General features: G+C 40.1%; 1 protein-coding gene across 3 annotated transcripts; it reads left to right on the plus strand.

Moving 5' to 3' along the window:
* lepr (leptin receptor) lies at window positions 1–22,847 on the plus strand. Of its 3 annotated transcripts, none has more exons than XM_084012537.1 (21): window positions 1–342; window positions 2,742–2,799; window positions 3,574–3,626; window positions 4,132–4,362; window positions 6,370–6,496; window positions 6,946–7,136; window positions 8,719–8,861; window positions 9,829–9,970; window positions 11,486–11,646; window positions 12,649–12,745; window positions 13,052–13,151; window positions 13,906–14,117; window positions 14,305–14,459; window positions 15,081–15,234; window positions 15,356–15,444; window positions 15,543–15,756; window positions 18,574–18,780; window positions 18,891–18,974; window positions 19,060–19,168; window positions 20,034–20,109; window positions 20,792–22,847. In XM_084012537.1, coding segments are annotated over exons 2-21 (3,477 nt in total). In that variant the 5' UTR covers window positions 1–342; window positions 2,742–2,797; the 3' UTR covers window positions 21,722–22,847. The 3 variants fall into 3 exon arrangements, with proteins under 3 accessions (XP_083868663.1, XP_083868662.1, XP_083868664.1); XM_084012536.1 differs by having other exon boundaries at window positions 1–335; XM_084012538.1 differs by having other exon boundaries at window positions 1–335; window positions 19,066–19,168.
* Window positions 22,848–23,579: the final 732 nt, after the last annotated feature.

Here is a 23,579-nt window from a genome sequence, read left to right on the forward strand (position 1 = left end):
AAAGCTACCGCTCCTCGTTCAGCATTAAATTCTGAGTGGGCGGATTTTCGGTGGGGTTCCTGAACTTATCACGGTGGGCGGGGCGCTGCCGAGTACGTCGGAGTCTCTCCTCTCCCTCCGCCCGGTGCTCCGCCGTGTTCGCCCTCACTAGTCGACGCAGGGAGGCTGAGCCGCTCCGTACGTCAAGTGTGTGAGAGAAACGACCCTCCCGTCAGTGTTGTTGTCCCGTCAGACTCTGACGGAGTTTTCTTCACCGAGGAGTTAAACGCCACTTGGACGAACTCTGCGTCGGACAGAAGAAAACCCGGGACACAAAAGCCGAAGAAGTTTTCCAGGTGCGATGTAAGAACATTATTAGCAAACTCTTTCTGTCTTTCTAACAAGCTCATGGTGTGTTTGGGGTCGGGCTGCCAACCCTTTCTGTTGACCTTTCTGACTTTCTGTCGTTTCTTCGCACAGAGGTGGCAAATTACTCACCTCCTTCTTTCTAACTGACGGTGTAAATGTGTTTTTCCCCCCCACTTGATAGTGATTTCTCCTGTCACCCCTGCGGCGTTAGCCTCCACGTCACAGGCGCGTTATTAACAAAGATGGGTATCCTTGATTTAAGGGTCATTAGGTTCTAATGGGGCACTAAATAATTCCCTACCTCCTATTATTCCCGGATTTCATGTGTGGGTGACAGGACAGAAAAGAGGACAAACTTGCTTGTGATGGGGGAAACAAGCCCCGACGCGCCTGCAGAGCAGCTCGAGACCGGCGGGGAGGGAGTGAGTCAGACCCGGGTGAATAGTTGGCAAGGTGGAGTGCTTGGAGGACATGGAGCAGAGCTTCCTCCTTTTCTTTCTTTTCTTTTTTGGAATATGGAAAAAAAAAGAAAAAGTTTCCAAATAATGCGAGGAAGCAACCTTTGATTAGGAAAAAAGAAAAATCACACATTGCTGGTGATTGAGTGATGACGTAAACGTATGACGTAAACTATTAGACTGATTATATTATTATTATTATTATTATTATCTGGTAAATCAACAGTTGACTCTGTAAAACCTTAAATCCTAATCCAACCACATTGTTTTGATGAACATAGTGGCTGTAAAAGTATCGCAGACTTTTCTGTGTGTTTCTTGCTACTTGCCATTGGCTTTGACATTTTGAGCAGCCCTTACCAGGCTTGGGTGTGCTGAGATCATAAATACTATCCTGTGATATCAATTCGATACTCCTTGTGTGACAACATTCTTATTAAAATCTCATATTAGATTGAACCTGTGTGCTGATGCAAATCATTGAGCTGGATTGCATGTAAATACTTTGGTTGTCAAGTTTTTAATTTATGTAAAATATGTGTTCCCATTTAATAATTTTGTCCATGAATGGGTTCTCAATAAATTATGATATATGAATATACTATTGTATGTTCATATAATGATATAAAATCACATACCGCGATCAGAGGTTTTATATGCTCACTCATTATCCTTCCTGAATATTCCTTTTGAATGCTAATAAAGCATCGGTTTGAGATCAGAGGTGTTCAGGTTCAGGATCAGGATGCTGCATCTTAGAACATGCAAATAAAAGTGGGAGACACACTGCAACCTGGGCCTGGTACTGGTACAGCCTGTTTTGTTCAAACAGCAAAAGGTTGGTTTTAAGCACCTCAAGGAGAGTGTGGTTGTTACAGATTGTTTTTGTAGTGATCACTTTATTTCACCGAACACAAAGTACTTGGCGCTAAAACACACACACAAACACACACACACACACGCACACGCACACACGCACATGTCCATGGTGCTGTTTTCCACAGCACGCTGTGCTTGTTTTGGTCCAGCATATCAATGAATTAATAGACATGCTTATGGGCTTGTGAATTTTACACTATTCATTTATTGCCTCCCTGCTCTTGTTTGGCGCCACAACGAGCAGCAGAGAGCTTCAAGTGTCAGTCATGGTAAAGCATAACATGATTCGATTAGAGAAATGGTTGAGCAGAAATTATTACACTTTTATGGGCAGTGGTGTTTTGAAAGAAAGATAACAAGATGCTGCTGTATTTTATCTATTTCAATCATCAAATCAATATCAACATTCCTGCAGTTGAGAAGAAGACAATCCTTCGTGCCACAGGTTTAAGTGATATATCAGCCCAGGTGTCTCAACGCCGACCTCTTTTTTTCCTTTGTTTTGTTTTCCCCCCAGTCATTAGTCTCTTTTTTAATTTCAGTTACCTTCTATTCCATTTATATACACACACACACACACACACACACCCACCCAGTCCCTCATCCGTTGTGCTTGCTCTGTTTGTCCCACAACTATCTCTTAACTCTGCCTCCGAGTCTTGCTTTTTGATGTTTCCGTGAGCAGAGTTGTTAGAGAACGTCATAGAGTGGGAGGTGCAGCTATCAGTGGGGCTAGTGAAAGATCTGCGTCTGAGATATGGTGCGCCTGAGAAAGTCTTTTAATGTCACCACCAGAAAAAAAAAATATCTTTGTAGTCCATCTAGTTCTACCCTTGCCAGGAATCGAAATTCTTCTTGATCTTTGATTTAACGTGTTACCCTTATTTAGTCCAATCATGACACTGGTCTTCAGTCCTGCTGGAGTCAAAATTGACTTGCTTGCAGCACTGCTTCAAATGCCTGAAACTCTCTCTCTCTCTCTCTCTCTCTCTCTCTCTCTCTCTCTCTCTCTCTCTCTCTCTCTCTCTCTCTCTCTCTCTCTCTCTCCCCCCTCAGTGAGATTCACCCCAGCTAAAGCCCAGCCTGGCCATGCTCACACTCTGACTTCTACAATGTAAGTATCACAGTGTTTTCTGAAGGTGGTCTATGTGAATCTTATTCAGTGTCAGAGCAATTGTCTGGAATTGTTCACGACACTTAAAAGGGTTGTAGAATTTGCTAGCTTGTCATTATAAATCAACGATCTTTTAATTCATGACAGTGCATTGTAATGAGATGGAATACATAATTAAATAGATCAGAATCAGGCTTATTGCCAAGTAGGTTATAACATACAATGCATTTGCCTCAGTGTTTTAGAAACATAAACAAAATAATTAAAATGTATCTTTTAAATACAAAATGTACAATATATCTGTTTTTAAAAAATGAAGTGATGTCCAGTTTTGTGCAGGGATCTCCAGAAATTCACAGTTATAATAATTATAGAGAAGATAATTTATAGAGAACACATGCAAGTTGAAAATGCATTGGTTTACATTGAGATTATTTACTTTGGCCTACAAGAGGGCACATTTGTCTACACTTCCGGAAAGCGATTTACCCCTGGGATAGCAACGTCCCTTTTTAGTTATAATTATCATATATCATAAGGTCTCCCTGCCCAAATAAAAAAGGATAAATAGAGAAGGTATTTTTATCGCCTGTAGTTTTTAGATCAGACGCTATTTTTGACTTGGCTACCATGATAAGAAGCTTTTTCCACGTCACTCATGGCGATATTTATGATTATCTTGATAAAGGAAATTATCTATTATGTCACAGAGCGTATTTGCAGTGTGGATCATATCTGTTCCATCCGTTACACTTCCACTCTCTGTCTCTGCAGGGTTTGGTCTGCAATGTTGACAGTCCTGATCCACATCCTCCTGGTATCTCATGGTGAGTTAAACCTCCACCACTCTTCCACCTAGTACGAGTTCTCTTTCTTAAGACATATTCATGCAGCCGATTCGTTTTGGGAGGAAACAGATAAACTAACCATGGAGCTGTTTAATTAAAAAATTGTTATTTAATGGAACTTACCATGGGGGTGCTATATATCGCTGGCTTTAAAACAGTGCACTATGCTTGCCACATCAGTGTGTGAGGAGTTAATTATTTTAAATGGATTGTGTGAGACTTTGGTCCTGGCAGTCTGATAGTGTGTGGGATGTTTATAATGTGTACGAGAAGATTTGCATTAGATGGAAATGGTTTAAATCCTGAAGTCTATATCATCTCCAGAAGCAGCAGCCACATACCAGTGTTAATGCTTAAGGTTAATCGGGTTACATTTGTCACATTTCCCTCAGAAAATAAAACCCAAACTTAAAATATAAAACCACTGACTATTCCTTTATTTCCTATCAAACCTAAGTCAACTTTCTTGCCTCTCTGTGAGCAGGTGCTCACTGCGTAAAGCCTGAGGAGGGAGCTGGATCTCTCCATTCAGGTGCCCTGGATCTCCCGTGGCAGGATGAGCTGTGCTGTGACTCACCTTCTTCCCACCCCGCTTTCGAGGGAGACAGCACGCACGCACCAGAGAGAAACCACTCTCAATCAAACCTCCCACACCGTCCCCTTTGCAACTTCAGGAGCTCAACAACTGAAACACATCCTCATGAGCCCTTTGGCGGTAAGCATTTGTTCCCCTGCTGGTATCCAAAATGTTTCTGAGCAAGGATGAATTATTAATTGATTGATTTGAGACGTTTCGCCCTGTTGAAAGAGTCAATGCGTGGGAAGGGATGTTGCTCACACTGTGTCTGTATTATCACATACTGAAATCAAACATGAGCCTCCAAAGAGTACTGCCTTTTAGTTGAGAGATTCTGTAATGATGAATGGTAACATCATTTATGAAATACAGTGACATAGGTCTTGAGGTGCCCCCTGGGGTCATCGTTCAAGGACATACAGTATAGGATGCATGTATAAAGTATATTACTACTGCAATTTTAATTGGATTCAAACTATTTTAATATCCACAAGGAACCAATCAACTACTTCAGGTCTTTGTTTATACAATTTCTGCACATACAAGGGGTTAAGGTTAATGAAAGCTTGTCATCGTGGCAAATAAACAATGGTTAAGGTATGGTTAGGGTTAGGCAACTAAAACGTGGTTGATGTTGGATAAAGGTTGTGGTGGCTGGATGCCTAATTATGCCTACTTATTTCACTCACACTGAACGATGCAGAAACATCCACTATCAACAATGTTGTTCTGATGCGTGGGTCCTACTTTGGTTTTCCATGCTTGATCTCAGACAAGATGTACGGGGGAAAGATGAGCATGACTGTCTCTTTACAAGAATACAAACATACACTTTTGATCCCAAGTAGCAACAGGGTAGCTGTACGATGTGGCTGCCGCTCATCAGAACAAACAGCAGTCGTCAATTGTCACCGAGACGCTGCTAAAGATCAGCCTGACAGACTCATTACACTTAGTGGCTTTTCAGCTGGCATCCGTCCTCCCAGAGTCCCCTCAGGGCGAGAGACCAAGTCTTGCGCCGTCAATTCACAAGATAATGTGGATAATCGAGGACTTCCATGTATGAGCACAACAGAATCCAACCGTCTGTTTTCTTACATTTTCACTCAAAACATTGTTTTCGAGAAAGAAAAGAAACTATGACGGCCTTTGAGTTTAAAGAGCAAACGGGGGCCAGTTCAAGTGAGTCATAATTATAAAATGCTCCCTTGATATTGTCAGTGTGGAGGTGAAGACGGAGACGAGGCAATAATGAGACTGGAGGATTTGTTTGCTCTCATCAATCTGCGAGGCGTGGTGACACATTCGAATATATATAATAGTGATCAGTTTAGAACTTCCAGCTTTGTGTGAAAGCAATGGTGCTTTTGACAGAGAAGTTTTTGAGGCTGATATCTTTGGCTTTTTGACAAGTGTGATTCAGCTCCAAGGTCCCTTGTCATTTTGCTCATTCATGTTTGCCTGTTAGTCACACTAGGTTTGTCTTCTGTTGTTTCCAGCGTCAAAATAAAAAACATTTTCATGAAGTGTGCAGCAGGTTGAGGTTATTTAAAAAAAAAAAACTCCTTTATTCATTTATATACACAGGTGTGTGTGTAATAATCATGATATCACACATAAATAGCTAATTGACACACAAGCTTTCCTGCTAGGTTTCCTCTTATCCAACTTACAAACATGGACACATGGCTTGACCTGAACCTTCGCTCAATGAACAAGTGGGAAAAGTGCATTACTAACGTCAGTTTGGAGAATATGATGTAACTATTAAGCTGCTGAGCTGTAGCACATTAAACGGCAGACCCTGCAAACGTCGCTTGGGTCTGGTTAGATGCTGGTGTGGTCTTAACTATTAAATAGTCATTCATTATTTGACATACTTTGGTGTAAATCATTTAATTATTTGAAAAATATGAATATTAAAACCTCCAACTCCACCAAGAATAATATGACTCTGTAGAAACCTTTAAAAATATATACTTTTCCCTCTTCATGACAAAGTTTCTGTTTCTATAGTATTTCACTGTTCTCGGAATATGAAGCGAGGCTGTTTTCTGAGAATTCTTCATTTGAAGGTCACAGCCAACGGATGTTGACATGTGGAGATGATGTGGATCATTCTAATCATTTCTAATGTCTTGTCAGGCACCTGTTTGGACATACGGTGCAGAATTGATGAAAATTGGACACATTTAATATGCAACCTTCAGTCTCATGGTCCACCATCAACCACGCTGGATGCTGGTCTTATAGCAGTTAGTCTACAGCGCCTGTGAGTATGAAGCTTCACCCTTTGATTATTATTGTGTGTGTGTGTGTGTGTGTGTGTGTGTGTGTGTGTGTGTGTGTGTGTGTGTGTGTGTGTGTGTGCTTTGGTCTGATCTGATCTGAACGTCTCCCCAGCTCAGGGGGTAATTAAGTATGCGTGTTTACTTTCATCAGCAGAAGGGGAAGCTACGTGATATCATATATAGGCTCCAGGCTTTTATTGTGGTCATCTAATAAACACACTTGATAAGCGATGCCAAATATTAATAATATTAATATGCAACTTTTAAGTGTTGTACAATGTTCGGACTTATTTACAACAATATTTATTCAAAATGGATTCACTTCAAGGACCATTTAGCTGTTCTGAAGCTTTCAAACATGGTTTAAATTCAGGTATTTCATTTTTAACTGAGAAAACAGACTGACTATGTTTTATATACATTTTTTCAGGCCACAGAAAGACGACACTGAGGTCAAGGATGGGAATTCTACACCTAATAATCCTGTCGTCTGTGAAGCGGAGGATTCCTTCATGTGTTCAATCGCTCTTGATGCTACATCAAGCTTTGTCACCATGGTAACCGTCAGCATCTCCGATGCCGTCGCTCTGCCGGTACTCTTCAGGATTCCTGCCCGACCTGGTAAGAGGGATTATTATTGTCTCATGCTTTGTCTTATATTACTAAACTCACTCCCTTTTAAGAACTCACTCCCATGTGGTTGAGTTATAATAATACATTTGATTTGTAAAGAGCTTTTCCAGACCCAAAATGCCAGACAGAATTAAAAAAAACATTAGGCATAAAAGCAGATAACATTGCATGTACTGACAGTGATAAAGAAAAAAATACATTCAGCAGCTCATGATAAGTATGCTTTATTAGTAAGTGCTATTGAGAAAAGTTGAAATAATTTCTCCAGTAGTTATTCCAAAGCGCTTTGGTAATCTGAGCTTAAAGTGCCATTTTCATCTATTTAATTGTCTTTTTAGTTACTTTCTATCAAAGAGTGAGTTAAAACAATGTGTGCGTGTGTGTGTGTGTGTGTGTGTGTGTGTGTGTGTGTGTGTGTGTGTGTGTGTGTGTGTGTGTGTGTGTGTGTGTGTGTATGTATGTGTGCGTTGTGAGATCTCCTTTTCGGTGAAACATCCCTTTTGTTTAAAGTGACAGATCAGAACAGAAACTGAGTAGTGACGTTGTATTGTTTTGCTATTTTCGTCACTCTTCAGTTTTATCCGATGATTATTTGAATTATCATTGAATCAGTCAATTGTTTTCTTTTGGCCACAAAAACAAAATAAAAAATAAAATCACAGTATCCTACTGCCCGCGGTGACGTCATAAAATGTTGTGTATTGTCTAACCAGCAGTCCAAAACTCCATATATTATAGGCGAACAAAAGTAGCAAATTCTCACGTTAGAAAACCTGCAAACCCTGAAATGTTTGGCATATTGAAAAAGACCTACATGATAAGTAATTGATCAAAAAAGCTAATATTTTAAGCAGCTCCAATTAATTTTGGACAATATTTGTTTACAATTTTACAAATTTGCATCATGAAAAAGGTTGAGCTGAATTAGTTATAAAAGTTTGCATGGTAACCATGGAAACAATCACTGATTAGGTATGACTGTAAAAATGTATAGCATGAATGAGGACAGTTCAGTTGGATGACATTTGGTCATTTGTTTTTATTTATTAAGGAAGTAATCAATGTTGCAAGCCCTTTAGAAGAAAATGAAAATGCCTGATGTGGGAGCAGCCCGGAAATAAATTGTTGGACTATTAGTCACAATGTTGAACATTCATTTCTCTCCCAGTAGACATGTTTGTGGTTTTTGCTAGACTTAATGATCTCTTTCTGTTTTTGTGTCTGTCACATAAGTGAATGACAGTAGATAAACCTCTGGGTCCATGCCTCTGAAAAGGCATATATATATATATATATATATATATATATATTTAATTAACTCAAGATGTGATTGATTCATTTTATATTGATAATCCTGGCATGAGGACTAGAAGAGTATAGCTAGCTACAGTGGGGTTTTACATCCCTAACAGTTATTATAATGATCTATTGCATAGTAATGTTTGATCAAATATGAATTGATATAAATTCAGGATCAAATGGCGTTATGATTAGCCATATATTCTTTCTGCTCTGATTCTACTATAAACACGTGCTTCTGCTTTTGAGACACTCTGTTCTTTTTCTACAGTGAAACCAAGTCCACCAGTCAACCTGTCACATGTTCAGACCATTGAGGCAGAACTGATTCTGCACTGGGACGACCCGTCAGACTCTGATCCGCTGACATACGAAGTCCGATACTCTTCCAACACCACTCATCCAGCCTGGCAGGTAACACTCAACATTGATAACATATGACCTTATAAATCAGTAATAAGCCATTAAGTTTATCCATTCTGTTTGCTAATGACGCTGTTACTCAGGTTGATAATCCTAATCCCAATAATAATAAATCTTTGTGGCCATTTAGTCTGCAGCTATACATATTAATTAATTAATTACGTTTGATTTAATCCATCAAATATGCAGTTTTTTATGTTAATAAGTAAATATTAGTCATGTATTTTGGTCCAAGTAAGTGTTTTTTTTACAACCCATCAACCCAAAAGTTTTTCACAATGGCATTTTTAATCTATAAAGCATCTATAGCAACTAGGTACACCTTATAAATCCTTAATAAAGGTGCATTATTAGAAAGAGGTAACAAAATGACACAATTTGCTTTAACAAAAACAGATGTTTCTGTGATGAGCTTCTTGCTTTCATTTAGTTTCAAACAGGAAAGGTGAGGTGCACACATTGCAAAAAAAAATCTTGCCATCAGGTGAAAAACAAGCTTGAAATGGAGAAATGAAAACATAGTCTCAGATTTTAAAGAAATGACATTGGTTATGATGATGATGTGAGAAATTTAGACAAGTTGGTCTCAGCCTCAAGTCAAACATTCACTTAGTGTATTTGCGTTTCACTGCAGCAGTGCTGTCCACTGAAAAGCATTGTGTGTTTATTCAGTGTGACTGTTGGGGTTTTAATAGGCTCATGCAGTGTGCTTAGTATTCAACAGTACACTCAGTATTCAGCAGTGGATCAGAAGCTCTGTGCTTCATGCTGGGGTTAGACTTTAGATCTTCTGTTTAAGACGCCTATGGATGAATAAAATATAGTATCTCTTAATATATATACAATTTTGGTGTGAAAGTCCCTCTTGGTATGTACCTCTGGTTTCATTTATAAAACGATCATATGATATTTAATCTTGTTTAACAAAAAAAGTCAATTTCTGTGTGTTTGTGTCCAGGTTGTGTCTGCATCTGCAGAGCCCAAGTTATCTATGGAGCTGAAGCCCAGACTGAACTACACCCTCCAGGTTCGCTGCTCCAGCCTGGACAAGCCTCCTGTGTGGAGCGACTGGAGCAAACCTCACCACATCTTCTTGGACCGTAAGAACCCATCCCTTCCAATTGTTTATACAGAGACAGAAACATTCAGTTTTTTTTTTTACTCATACACTTTTTCAAGCTAGTTTTTCATATTTTGAATGATTTCTAATATGTAAGTAGCTAGATGCATTGTACAATTGAACTTTCAAAATTTAGTTTACATTAAAACTCATCTTTTAAGTTGGGTTGTAGGTTGCTCTTTGTTAGTCTCCCTTAAATATCGCCTTGTTATAATTTTGTTGCATGAGAGAGAGAGAGAGAGAGAGAGAGAGAGAGAGAGAGAGAGAGAGAGAGAGAGAGAGAGAGAGAGAGAGAGAGAGAGAGAGAGAGAATATTAGTACATTAGTTCCCTTTTTTACAATGAACTTGTCTAGCTAACACTTTAAACCCGTCCTGATGACAGTCAAACACTCATCACTGAGAGTGGTAGACTCAAACTGACCTCAATTATCCCTCAGGTAGATTAATATCAGTGCTGGACCATTAAAATGAGCCCAGCTCATTAGCTATTAAAGAACTCATTCCAGTATGGTCAACATCAAAAGACTGTGACCCAGAGGTCGTTTCTCAAGGCTGGTGACCAGCTGCAAATCAAACAGTATGACACACATAACAGGAAAATGTCACAAGCAGCAAATCTGTTCAGGGTGCTGAACCTGAAGCTGAAACTGAGAATTGAGAAATGAGAAATGAGACTGGGAATTTTAATCAGAGACTATAAATAGCTGATGTTGGCTAGTTGTTAGTGTGAGATCTGCATCATAACACTGCTAATTAAAATGTTAACACCAGCCTGAGGGCACTTGTGCAGTATCTGGCAACACCTTGTGCTGTCATTGATTGTTGTGCGTAAACCTGCTTCTGTTCTATTTATTTGGGTCTACATGGATGTGCTGCTTTTTTACAGAGGGTTGATCTCTGTATCACATGGGGAAACTTGGCCCAGGTGCAAATACGTGTCTGTGTCATGGGGTTAAAAGTTTGTAAGACTGAGTCATCTCACTGAAACTCTCAAATACTTTGCTTTATTGCAAATTAAATGATGACAAAAGAGAAAAAAAACGCAAACTTTTGGATTTGAAATTTGAAAGATCTCTTTTGTTGAGCTTCTTCATCTGTTTTGCGGATGAGTCAGTATCCTTTTGAATCCACGCAGATGTTTATGTTTGCTGCATCGGAGGAGGTGGTAAGATGTCGGCCCTCGCACCTTCACACTCAACACATGTCAGACCCTGTGACACAAAAATGAAAGTTTTTAAAAGTTTTGGTCTTTTGTAAAAAAGTCTTTATGGAAACTGTGGGTGAATAGAATGAGTCAGTGTCTTTGTTCTGTTCCTTCGTTACTTTGGGGATTTGTGTTTTGTTCTTTACTCCTGGAAGGTGCTTTGTATTAAATATAAAAACTTTGTGCAATATTGATTTTTCTATGAAAATCATCAAAGGTAATATCTCATGAGAGAGATACTGTTGAGTTTCTGAAAAGTAAAATCAATGTGTTTTTTTCTGTGTGTGCAGGGGTGAGCTACATCCCGGAGAAGGTGGTGGCGCGACCGGGTGAGAACGTAACAGTGTATTGCGTGTTCAACGACCACAGCACCAACGCCAGCACGGCCATGTGGATGCTCAATTTCCAAAAGCAGCTTCATCGCAGTCAGTACCACCCAGTTAACCAGTGGGTAAGAAAAAAACACACCTTTCCTTCCCAGGGTCTCGTTTATAACCGTTGCTTATGCACAAAACGGGCGCTTCATGCTAAAGCTGTATTCTATAAAAACAAACTTGGTGAGAGAATGAGTGCGTATGGAAACTTTGACCCTCGTACGCACATTGTGGAGATGGGGTTAATACCACAGATGAGGTGAGGTGGGGAACTGAAACCAGACTGTAGAAGTTAAATAATGTTCCTTTCGTGCATTTAATTTCACTTCATATTGCACATTACTTGTAGTTCCACCATTAACAATTAACATTCAAGCCAGCAGTGTTTTTTGTGCTAGTGAGCCATTAATATTCCATGAGCACCTTTGAATTGTAAAAGTTGAACACAAACCAAAGCACTGTCTGCAGCCTCGAGGGCAGAGGAGAGAACTGGACTGCAGCTGATGAAATCATCATCATCAGTTGTGGAATCCGAAGGCATCAAATGACATTAAAGAATTGCACAACAGAGCTTCAATGGCTTTCAATAATGTAATCTCATACTGTGCATACAGTTTATCACCAAGTACGGTTTTAGTTTTCATATAATTTTTGCGCTGTAGTAAACATGACTTTATTCATATATTCGATAGGGACAGATGCTGTGGCAGACAAACAGGGACCACCTGACACACAACCATTTTTCTATGCATGAATATTCATGAGGTGCTTTGACCATATATTGTTGAATGTAGGTATGTAGGGGGAGGATATGAGGCCGATCCATGTGTCCACATTTCCAATTTGATTAGGGATTTATAAAAGGAAATTGAGAGATTTTATGAATAAGAATATTTTTTGGCGTACTTACATTTCCTCATTTCTACGTTTGGATCCTACACACTGTTTAATAAATGTGACCTAGGGTTTTTTTTTTTTTTTTTTTTTGTGTTTCTGGGAACATTTCCAAAAAGTGTCAGTGACTTCCCAGTGTATTTTTAGGCACAGTTTATGTAAACAACCGTCTTTTTCTTTCGCAGGTCAGCCAGATCACAGTGCGTCCTTCGGAGACTCGGATGTATGACCTGCTGCAGTGCACTCAGTGGACCATCCCATACAGCCAGATCTATGTCGAAGGTGGGCTTTTTTACACCAATAACAGTTAAGTTGAATATTACAGACACATAGATCAGCCATTAACTACAGTTGATGACATGGATCAACTTTTTCTGTTCTAAATGTCCAACATCAATTTGGTTTCGCTTCTGATGTTTTAAAGTTCCTGGAAGTCCCTTTTTTTTTTTTTTTTTTACCTCAGCAGTGGACAAAGGCAGGAAGAGAGTGGCAACATGAGACAGCAAAACAATGTGATTACATAATTCCAGTGCACAGAGGAAGTTTGTTATTGTGACCTAAACGCGTGTTTCTCACTGTGCGTCTCAGGAGCTTCCATCCATATAAACTGTGTAACCAATGGTGATATTGATGCTATGGACTGTAGCTGGAAGAACACACAGTGGACTATCCTCAAACTCAGATCCAGGTAAAGCAGCAAGTAGTGCATTTTGTTTATGCAGTCTGTGGCAAACCTAACTCCCATTTAGCACATTAAGTGAACACACCCTTGAAATAGTTGTATGAAGTGATACCAGGAAGTTAATTTAATCAGTGAACTACAAGTCGATGTCAGTAGGACATCTGACCTCATGGCACAGAAAAAAAATACATCATTGTATATTTAGATGCGAAAGTTATTTTGTGATTTTGCAGTGACAGTATCTGAAGTTTTAAGTATAATTCCATTTTACTACAATTAAGGTTTTATGTTCATATTTTTAGCCACCATATTGTTGTTGACAAGTTAAATTGGTGACATCTGGGAATGTGGCTAGAAACACGAGCAGTCACACAATCGTACAGGTTTTCAAATGAAAGTTAATTCCCAAACTTTTGCCACAGATCACAGTGCAGTGGGTGATTATTACAGACATTTTGGGTGCACGTGGTTTAGATAATCTGATTTAACTTCTGATATTCTGACTGCTTGTTTATTGCCTGGTCCAACTTAATTCCAGAAAAGGTTGTCTTATTGTTGTGACTGCAAATATATAACTAACAGAAGTGATGTTCAGAGCTACACCCAAGTTGTCAGAAAAGATTTTCCTTTATTTTATGCAGCTGAAGAAATAGCCATACTATAATATTGAGCTGAGCTGAAGTTGTATAAAAAGGGAAAAGAAAAGCCCAACAGGAGGAACATGACTACATTCAAATTTTGCATTTATTGTTCACGCCAGGTGGGCTGACCTTCCATGCGATGTGATGGAGGAGAGGGAAAGAGCTGGGGAGAAAGTGGGGGAGATGGGGGCTGCTTGCCTGCAGGCACCGTCCAGCATGACCTGCACCATCACGCCTCTAAGGATGAACTGCTACAAGCTGTGGCTGGAGTTACCATCCCATCTGGGCCCCATCATGTCTAAACCCATCTACCTGTCGCCCATAGATCATGGTGAGCAAGATGGATTCATGTATTGATCATTATTAGGTATCATTTTAGTTTGTATGACTGGAACTAGGACTGAAAGGTTCAAACGTCTTTACACAAATTGTTGTTGAGAGCTATTTTTAGGCTTTGGTTTACCTGTGATCATGTTGCATGAGACAAACTCACAGTCCGTGCCATTTTTGCCTTGCAGTGAAACCCCACACACCCACTAATGTGAAGGCATCGAGCCGAAGCAGCGGGGTCCTGGTGGTCACATGGGAGCCTCCGTCTCTGCCGGTCGAGGGGCTCCAGTGTCAGTTTCGTTGCCACTCGCCCTCCGCTGTGAGAGCCCAGCCCAAGTGGAAGGTGAGCTGGTCTGTTGGATGTTTACCAACAACTTGCCTTCTATGTTGGATGATTTTTATGCATCGTTGTCTCTGTATGTTCCATGTTTTTTTATGCAGCAGTACCCGGCATTTAACCAAACTTTATCGAAAACCAATTATTGCAGGGGGTAAATTGTCAATGCTTTCTAGAACTCAATACACTGTTTTATTTTATTCTAAAAAGCAAGACGGTTTACACTCAACATATACTTCTAAAAATGTTCTTCTACTTGTAAGAAAATATGTTTATGTATCAAGAAATAACATTACAAGTTAGTCCGGTTGAGGGCTCAGACAGACAGACAGACAGACAGACAGACAGACAGACAGACAGACAGACAGACAGACACGGGTTTAACAGACTCTATTGGTCAGTTGACATGATTTAATACAAGCAAGTCTGAGACCATATTCCTGTCCTCTGATTGAAAAATGATCTTGGACATGATATAAAAAGGAGGAGAATGATGAAGAAATACTTTTGTTTTTGTTCTTTTTGCTCAAATGGATACATGGATGAAACAGATGTGCGCTCCACAGATCAAATGTTTTCCACCTACTTGACCTAAAATGAGCTCTTAATAAAATGTCATGCCTGCAGGTGCAGAGTCCAGTGCGGGTTCCGTGGGCGGAGGTGGCGGTTTCAGACATGTGCCAGGTGTATGTGGTACAAGTACGCTGCATGCACACCAACGGCACCGGCTACTGGAGCGAATGGAGCGATCCGGTCTACTCCACACCTCAGAACAGCAGAGGTAGACCACCATTTCTGTCACCCAAAACTTCCAACAACACTAACCTATAAGGATTACAGATGCAGCTAGATGCCCGATGTCACTTTCTAAATCACATCTGGTTTTCACCTGTCCCCCTCAGCTCCTGAGCGGGGCCCAGATTTCTGGAGAATCCTTCAAGATGATCCATACGAGCACATGAGCCTGACAAATGTCACTCTGCTATTTGAGGTACACAAACTAAAAGAAACATTTTTTATTTTTGTGTTGTAATAAAGACATAACCAAATATAATTCCATTTTCTTTCCTGGATATGATTTTTTTGCAGCATCTTCAAATATCAGGGCGCTCTTACTGCGTGGATGGATTTATAGTCCAGTATCAGACGTCGAGCGGCTCTGTGGTGAGGGAGCAGATCGAGCTGGCATCCTCCTACAGCTTTGAGTGGAACCAAGTGCTTCAAACTGTGACTGTAGAGGCTTACAATGATCTGGGGAGCTCCGCGAACAATATCAACATGACGCTGGAGAGACAGCCAAAACGTGAGTGAGCTGGGAATTTCAGTGACTGGATGGAAAATAGTAAAAAAACATGTTGTTTCTCCCATTACATTTGTAGACTCACTGATAGCTAACATAGTAAAGGGATGGAGGGTGTGTTTGTGGAACGGTGGTCCATGAAAATAGTCATTTGAGTGTTACATTTGCATGGGATTATTCCTGTGCTAAATTGATCCTTCAGTTAATTCAGCATTTATTGACACTCTTCTTGTGAATTATCATCTCAATGATTAATTTGATTAAAAAAAAAAACACATGATAAATTTATCATAAAACATTTCTGATTAAATAATAAGCAGGAAACCCTGTCATGGCTCACATGCAGCAATAACAGTGAGTTACAGACAAACCGTATAAAAGAGATAATACAAAAATGCTACAAAATCAGAAGTAAATGTACATTTGATTAGAAAATGATGAAGCATTTCTGATACAATCATAATGCAGATTTAATCTTGGATTTAACTTTATCAACACTGGAGTTGTCTAAACCCATAAATAAAAGGAATCAATTAGAATTCCTTTTTTTAAATGTCAAACTCAAGTAATATTTGATTATTTTTATATCTTTTAGTCAGTACAACATTTGTTGTCTGTTTTTAATTGTTTTTGTTGTGCGTGTATTGATTGTCTATTTTACACTGATCAGTGGAAGCACTCCTAAATTCCAGGGCCATATGCAGACATCAATTAGTGCATGACGTGTATAGCTGAGCTCTGGAGAGCTCATGAAAGCGCTGACTGAGGCTCTGCTGCCTTTTAGTGTAGTAAATGCACCACTCTCACAGTGATATTTTAAAATGACAGTTCACCGTTTAAGACATTGTGGGTGTTTGTGTGACAGTTGTGTCTCTCTGTCCCATGACTCATAATGCAGGGAATGGTATTTCCATTAAAGTACTAACTTTTACATTTGCATCTACATTTAGGGCATTTAGCAGACACTTTTGTCCAAAGAGACTTACAATTAACTAGAAAAAAAAAATAGAAACTGGGTTAGGTTCTCATCTGAGTAAAGAAGTAACTGTTCAGCAAGGATAACTTACAACAGTGCTATGATCAAAGTGCTATAGGTAAGAACATAGAAGTGCTTTTTGTTTGTTTTTTTGTTTTGAGTCTTTTTTGGAAGATGGCAAATGACTCTGCTGTCCTAACATTGGTCGGGAGTTCGTTCCACCACTGAGGACCAGAACAGAGAAGAGTCTGGACTTTGCTGAGCGACATTTGTTTGATTTCAGCGATGGTGGTACCAGCCGGCCAGCTGAAATAGAGGAAGTGCTCATGTCGAGGCGTGTGGTTTAACCAGTGTTTGAAGGTAGATGGGTGCCGTTCCATTGATGGCCCTGAAGGCCAGTGCCATCGTCTTGAATTGGATGCGTGCTGCAACAGGGAGCCAGTGGAGGTCACGGAGGAGGGGGGTCACATGGGAGAATTTGGGTAGATTGAAGACAAGGCGTGCTGCAGCGTTCTGGATACGCTGCAATGGTTTAATCGCAGAGGTCGGGAGTCCGGCCAGGAGAGAGTTGCAGTAGTCAAGGCGGGAGATGACCAGTGCTTGGACCAGGAGTTGCGTTGCATCCTTTGTGAGGAAAGACCGGATACTGCGGATATTATAGAGGGCAAATCTGCAGGATCGGGCCACAGCAGTGATGTTGGGGGTGCAGGATAGTTGGTTGTTGAGGTTTACACCCAGATTCCTCGCAGTTGACCATGCGAGGCCAGTCTTTCCCCGGGATGAAAAGGAGTCTGGTTTTATTCAGGTTAAGGTGCGATTTGTCAGGAATGATGGGAACCAGGTTAGAGCAGAGTCGGTGATGCCAAGTTTAGCCAGGGTGGAGAGGAGGCGTAATCTAAATGGTTTTCCATTTCTCTCATTCTTTTAACAAAGCAGGTTTTTCAGGCACTGATTTTAGTTATTAGCAGCCAATCTGAAGCTAAACAACTGATGACGGCATTAAAGCACAATATAGTAGCTTGTGATTCACATCATTAACAAACCATTAAGTGACGTCTTGTATGGAAGCGCATGCTTTGGTTTCTTTGCTCGTTTATTCAGGTTTTTCTAGGTTTCATAGCAGTCAGAAAAAGCATGCTACTTAAAGTGTCTGTAAACAATATTTTAACAATAGATCAGAATATGTCAAAGAGGGTGCTCATAGTGACAAAGCCTCAATTCATTTTTCATCCAACCCTACAGTTCTACAGAGCAATTTATTGTCTTTAACTAGATGTTTTAAGCACACAGCAGTTTTGATTCACTCACTATTGCTGTCCGTGTCTTCTTCTGTGCACTACCCACCCAACACCAAATGGAAAGCAGGCGAGGTTATTGCTTATAATACATGGTGTACATAGTGGAGCCTTTAGAGGTTAGAGATATTTCCCTCAGGAATTGGAGGAGATCAAATAAAAGTGAGTGCATATTGGATTTCATTCCATCAATTGGACACAAAAAACATCCCAAACAAGTCAATCATATCAATTAAAAGGTTAATGTGAGTAATGTGTTTTCACAACACCTACTTGTTGCCCCAAAGTGGCCAAAAAAGAAAGAGAAACTATACATTTATTCATCTCAATTTGTTCAGTTGTAATTGCTCAAAACATACAGGAATATCATGAATAAGTTATACTTCTGTTCAGGGAGCGAGGCGTAGCCACCATCATCCAAAACACCACATAAAGGATTTTACTTTAAGTTGTTCCATTTGTTATGCAAGTGTAACAGAACATGAACCACAAGCGTAGAAGTCAACGAGAAGAAGAATATTCACTCTTTTCCCTTCCTCTCCTCTGCAGGCCTCTGTTTGCATTCGTTCAGTGTGTTGGTTATCAACAGCACCTGTGTGTCTTTGACCTGGAGTCTGTTGGACAACAGCACCGTGCCTCTGTTCATGGTGGTCCAGTGGTCTCCGCAAAGGCAACAGGACTCTGATCATCACAAAGGCAGGAGTGGACAGTCATGGGCCAGGCTGCCCTACATGGATCGTCCCATCTATTTGAGAGGTGACAGATCTCTTATCTGTTCTTTGTATTGATTTATTTCTCGACAGTGTGTCTTACTGTAAAACAAAAACAAAAAAAACAGTAAACATGATGTTGATGTGTAATTTCAGGTGATTTCTTAGGCTCGGAGGAGTCTGACTTCTACTTGTACCCCGTGTTTGCTGATGGAGAAGGAGAGCCGATGCACGCTACAGGTATGCACCTTTTCTGGCTGTAGCATCAGAATCATTTCAACATTATTGCATTAAAGGACGGAAAGTTATTTTGTTGTGTTATTAGTTGTAGGTCCTGTAGCCTCCAGAGGAGACCCTGCAGCCTACATGTTGCTGATGATCATCTCTTTCCTCGCCATCGTCCTGTTTGTCACCCTGATTCTCTCCCAAAACAAGTAAGAGGCTCCTGTTTGGTGAAACAAACAAAAAAATCATTACAGGAATGTTTTTTTAAAGACTGATGTTAAAATAAAAGAATACTCCTGGAAAATCACTATGAAAAACATGTGATATGAATTGGGGTGCAATAGCAATCTTATATTAAAAAGACACTTAAAGGTGCTATTGACAACATTGATAACATCCAGCCACTAGATGTCGCACTCGCACTCCCCCCTTACATTGCATTCACGTGACAACACAGCTGTTGCTCGAAGCCATGCACCCTCAATGGGTTGCCAGTTTGTTGCACAACCGCCAATGCCGCCCGCTTACTGTCAAACTCACTAACTGGCAACCCCAAAGACATGGCAGAGATACCATGTGATATCAACGTCGTTATTCTATTGGCTCACAAGCCTTGCTAGAAGCCAGCCACACGTCACACATCTACACAGAGGTAAACAAAACATTAATTTTGGACCCGTCAACATTTTTGAAAATGATTAATTCACAATCAAAACATTTTTTTCACGAGAAGTGATACTTTGATTCTGCACCTTTCTAAAAGCTCTGGATGTATTATTTAAAATAAAATATTTGTTTAAATAAAAATGTTAGTAATATGACCTTTAATATGCCGAATGTGTTTTTTATAATATAAATAATCTTGCCAGGTATTAATTATGCAGTATCAGGATAGTCTTTTTACCAGTAAGACATTATAAATGGTGGAAATCAAACAGCAAAGACATTGACCATGACAAATGTGCGTGACATTTAATAGGTCACAAGTGTAATTACACTTGATGTTAGGGTGTTGTGGGGGGAGGGGAACACCTTTAGACAGAGATGCAACCTAAATATCACATTTCTTCCCAGGATGAAGAGGTTTGTGTGGAGGGATGTGCCGAACCCAAACAAGTGCTCCTGGGCCAGAGGAGTAGACTTCAAAAAGGTTCAAGAATCTAAAACTATTTTATTCTTAAATTGATTTAGGCTCAATGATTTCAGAAATTATTTTTGTATAAAGATTGCTTAAATGTGATTCATCTGTATGACAGTGAACAACATGTGTAGTTCATATTAGACTACTTAAATTTTTTTTGGGGGGTTTTGGTGAATCGCCTTCTTGCAACAAAGATGAGAACATTTATATGTTAAATATGAATCTACAGCCAGCAGGCAGTTAGCTTACCTTAGCATAATGACGAGACAGTGGGAAACACCAGTGGTCACCGTTCATTGACTAGAAACTCCCACAAAACCAGAACTTGTTTTTACACTTTTGCACAAAGCAATTGTTTTATCTTTAAAGCAAATATATAGGTTGATGAAACATATTAAACCATGAAAGTTATCTTTTGTTGTTTTTTTGTCTCTTTAATAAACAAATAGAAACATGTTCTCGTTTATGCCTGCATATTTATTGTATTAATCTCAAATAAAGTACAAGCTCTGTCTAGCTACTGTGTCTGCTATTATGTGTGTAGTTTCCGATGCTACCCAAGAGAAAATGTGCAGTTCTTCTTAATTTTTTAAATCTTAATATCTGCAATATCTTCTCTTTTTCATATAATTGTATTTATTTATCAGCTGATATTCTGAAAACTAATACTTGTTTTTGCATTTCTTTCTAGGTTGACACATTTGACCACCTGTTCGGACCTCCAGACGGCCTGTCCGCTTCGCCGCTACTCCTGCCGTCTGAGAATATTTCCAAAGTCGCCATAGTGGATAAGATCGACCTCTCAGCTCTGACTACAGCTTTAGTCCAAGCCCCACTCGTGTCCCTTACTCCCGACACAGCCACTGTGTTATCGCTTTCACCTTCTCCAGGGTTTGACTCTGAGGTTGACCAAGACCAACCCGTGGGGAGTGAGGTCCTCCTCAGTGATGCTCCTTCTTTAGCCCTTGATCTGGATGTTTTAATCAGTTCAAGCCCAACGATAGATCAGTTACAGCTAGTCGATGCCCCAACCGACCAGCCCGACGACACCTCTGGTCAGTCTTCAGTCACATACGCCACTGTGCTGCGCTTTGACCTGAAGCAGGAGCAGCAGCCCAATCATCTCCACTACAAGGATGGTAGCGGCAGTAGCTCCAGCGATGAGGGCAATTTCTCTGCCAACAACTCAGACATTTCTGGATCTTTCCCCGGCGGACTGTGGGAGCTGGACAGCTGCCGAGTTGCAGAGATGGATGTCCCGCGGCGCTCCTGCTCTTACAACTCCGTGGAGGAGCTTTCTGAAAGATCGGAGCAAGAAGACGAAGAAGAGGAGGCGAGGGAAGAGAAGGACCTGGACTATCTTGGAATGAGCTATCCGGCGGAGGATGAGGAAAGTGAGAAAGATAAGGTGCAGATAGAAGAAGAGACAAATATTGAACTCCTGAAAAATGGCATTTTGAACAAAGAGGACTGTTCTGTGGATTTGTACTCTTTGAACTCAGACGAGCTGCTGTCAGCGGCAACGCCGTGCTTTCCTCCACTGTACCTGCCTCAGTTCAGAACTGCTCTGTGTACGAGGCAACTAGCAGCTCAGCCTCAAAACGGGAAACCCCAGCAGTGACTCTCACACAGTCTGCATTTAAATGAAAGAAATGCATCTTAAAATCCATCATTGAGTGCGTCATGGTGCAGCATTTGCCAAAGCGGTTTTGCACATGTACCTCCAGAAACAGTGAGGTGTGGAGCTGTACAATGGGGGGAAAATACCTCTACTGATGTGATTGCAAATTGATATTCATCAGTGCTGCTATTGTGCTCTCTCAGAAAAGATGTCAGGAGGGCACAAACCCAGGTTTAGGCATTTCTTTCTTTCTTTCTTTCTTTCTTTCTTTCTTTCTTTATGGGGCTTGAAAGACACATTCTACGGTGTCACACTGCTCCTCTGCACTCTGATGCAGGAGCACTAGAGTGCAGAGTGTGGAATAATGTACAGTCCTCACAGAGAGCAGCGTGCAGACTGTACAGGCAGCTTGGTCAGAAAGGGAGTAACATAGGTTGTAGGCATCTTCTGTACATCCATACATAAAGGATATTGCCCAGGTGGGCATACATGAGTTTGCATATAAAAAGATGTGGCAATGCTGTGCGTGTCTCCATTCACTCATGTGCTGCCACTGTAATATATTTCTCTGCTGAATTATTTCAGTCACATTTCAAGTGAAACGTGGGAAGACGTTCAAAGAGAATAAATAAACACTCAGAAAGTGAGAGAGAAAATCTACACAGTTTTGTTCGTCAAAGCACATTAGACTGTGAAGCGAAGGCAAACCTTGGATATCACTTCAAAGCTATCAGTGAGATGATGAAAACAGATGTATTCTGTGAGTAATTGCAGGTGATTGTGGGACAAAGAATTTACTGCATTTGTAAGCTGCTTGCGCTGCGTCATCTGCATGCTCTAAACCACCCACCAACCCAAAGAATGTCTTTTTGTACTCTGTGCTGTAATGTATTTGAAACTTCGTTACAGTTTGTGAGAAATGTGATATCTATTTTTTCTGTGTTAGGCCATTCATAAAAACACCTGCTGTCTGGTGTAAAGAAAAGACTAAAGAATGTATCTTTGAAACCAAGTGGAAGTGGAACAAATAATTAAATATAATGAGAATATTGCTGGACAGAAATTGTTATTGTATATTGAGATATTTCGTCTATTTTTCGCGGTGAAAATAAAGTGTTTATTGTGACTTTGTCTGTTTTTTGTGACAAGGATCAGCACGATCAGTGAATTATTGCGAAAGGTTCAGGAACTCAAATGTAGAGGAGCACAAGTATTTGGAGTTTTGATGAAGTCCTTCATTGGCTTACATAGTTTAAAAAGGCGACCTGTTTGGTCACTTGTCAGGGTTCCAAATGAAGAGCAACACCTGGTCCTGACCCTTTTTGTACTTTCATTCAGGGGTGTGTGTTTGGTAATTGGGAGAACAGGTGGGAGATAATGAGTGTCATGCAGGGATTACCTTCCCAAGAATTCACAAAGCAAACAAATTAAATCTCCAAGAAATAACATTGATTGACTCAAATAAAAACAAAAAGAAATACATGTGTGATTTGCGTAATTTCCTCATTTAGGTCTGAGTACCTTACAATAATGGTGATATAAAAAAAAGGAAATATTGATGTTAATAAATAATACACATGATAATCTAGTGTAATTAAAAACACACTTGCTTAACTTGATGCAACGTTTATATAGGCGGGAATATAGAAAATGATTTCAAACCCTTGAAAAAACACAAATTTAAATATTTTTATCTTAGTCTTACTTGAGGCCATACACATGTCTATCTTTATTCATTTTGTTTCTAAGTGTTTTCAAATGTCTGGTTTGTGAGCTGTTCGGAAGGTCATTCCTGAATCGCACTCATTATCTCACACCTGCTGTCCCAATTACCAAATTAGCACATGAACATATAAAA

The sequence above is a fragment of the Eutrigla gurnardus genome, assembly GCF_963514095.1.
Source record: "Eutrigla gurnardus genome assembly, chromosome: 6".
Lineage (NCBI taxonomy): Eukaryota > Metazoa > Chordata > Actinopteri > Perciformes > Triglidae > Eutrigla > Eutrigla gurnardus.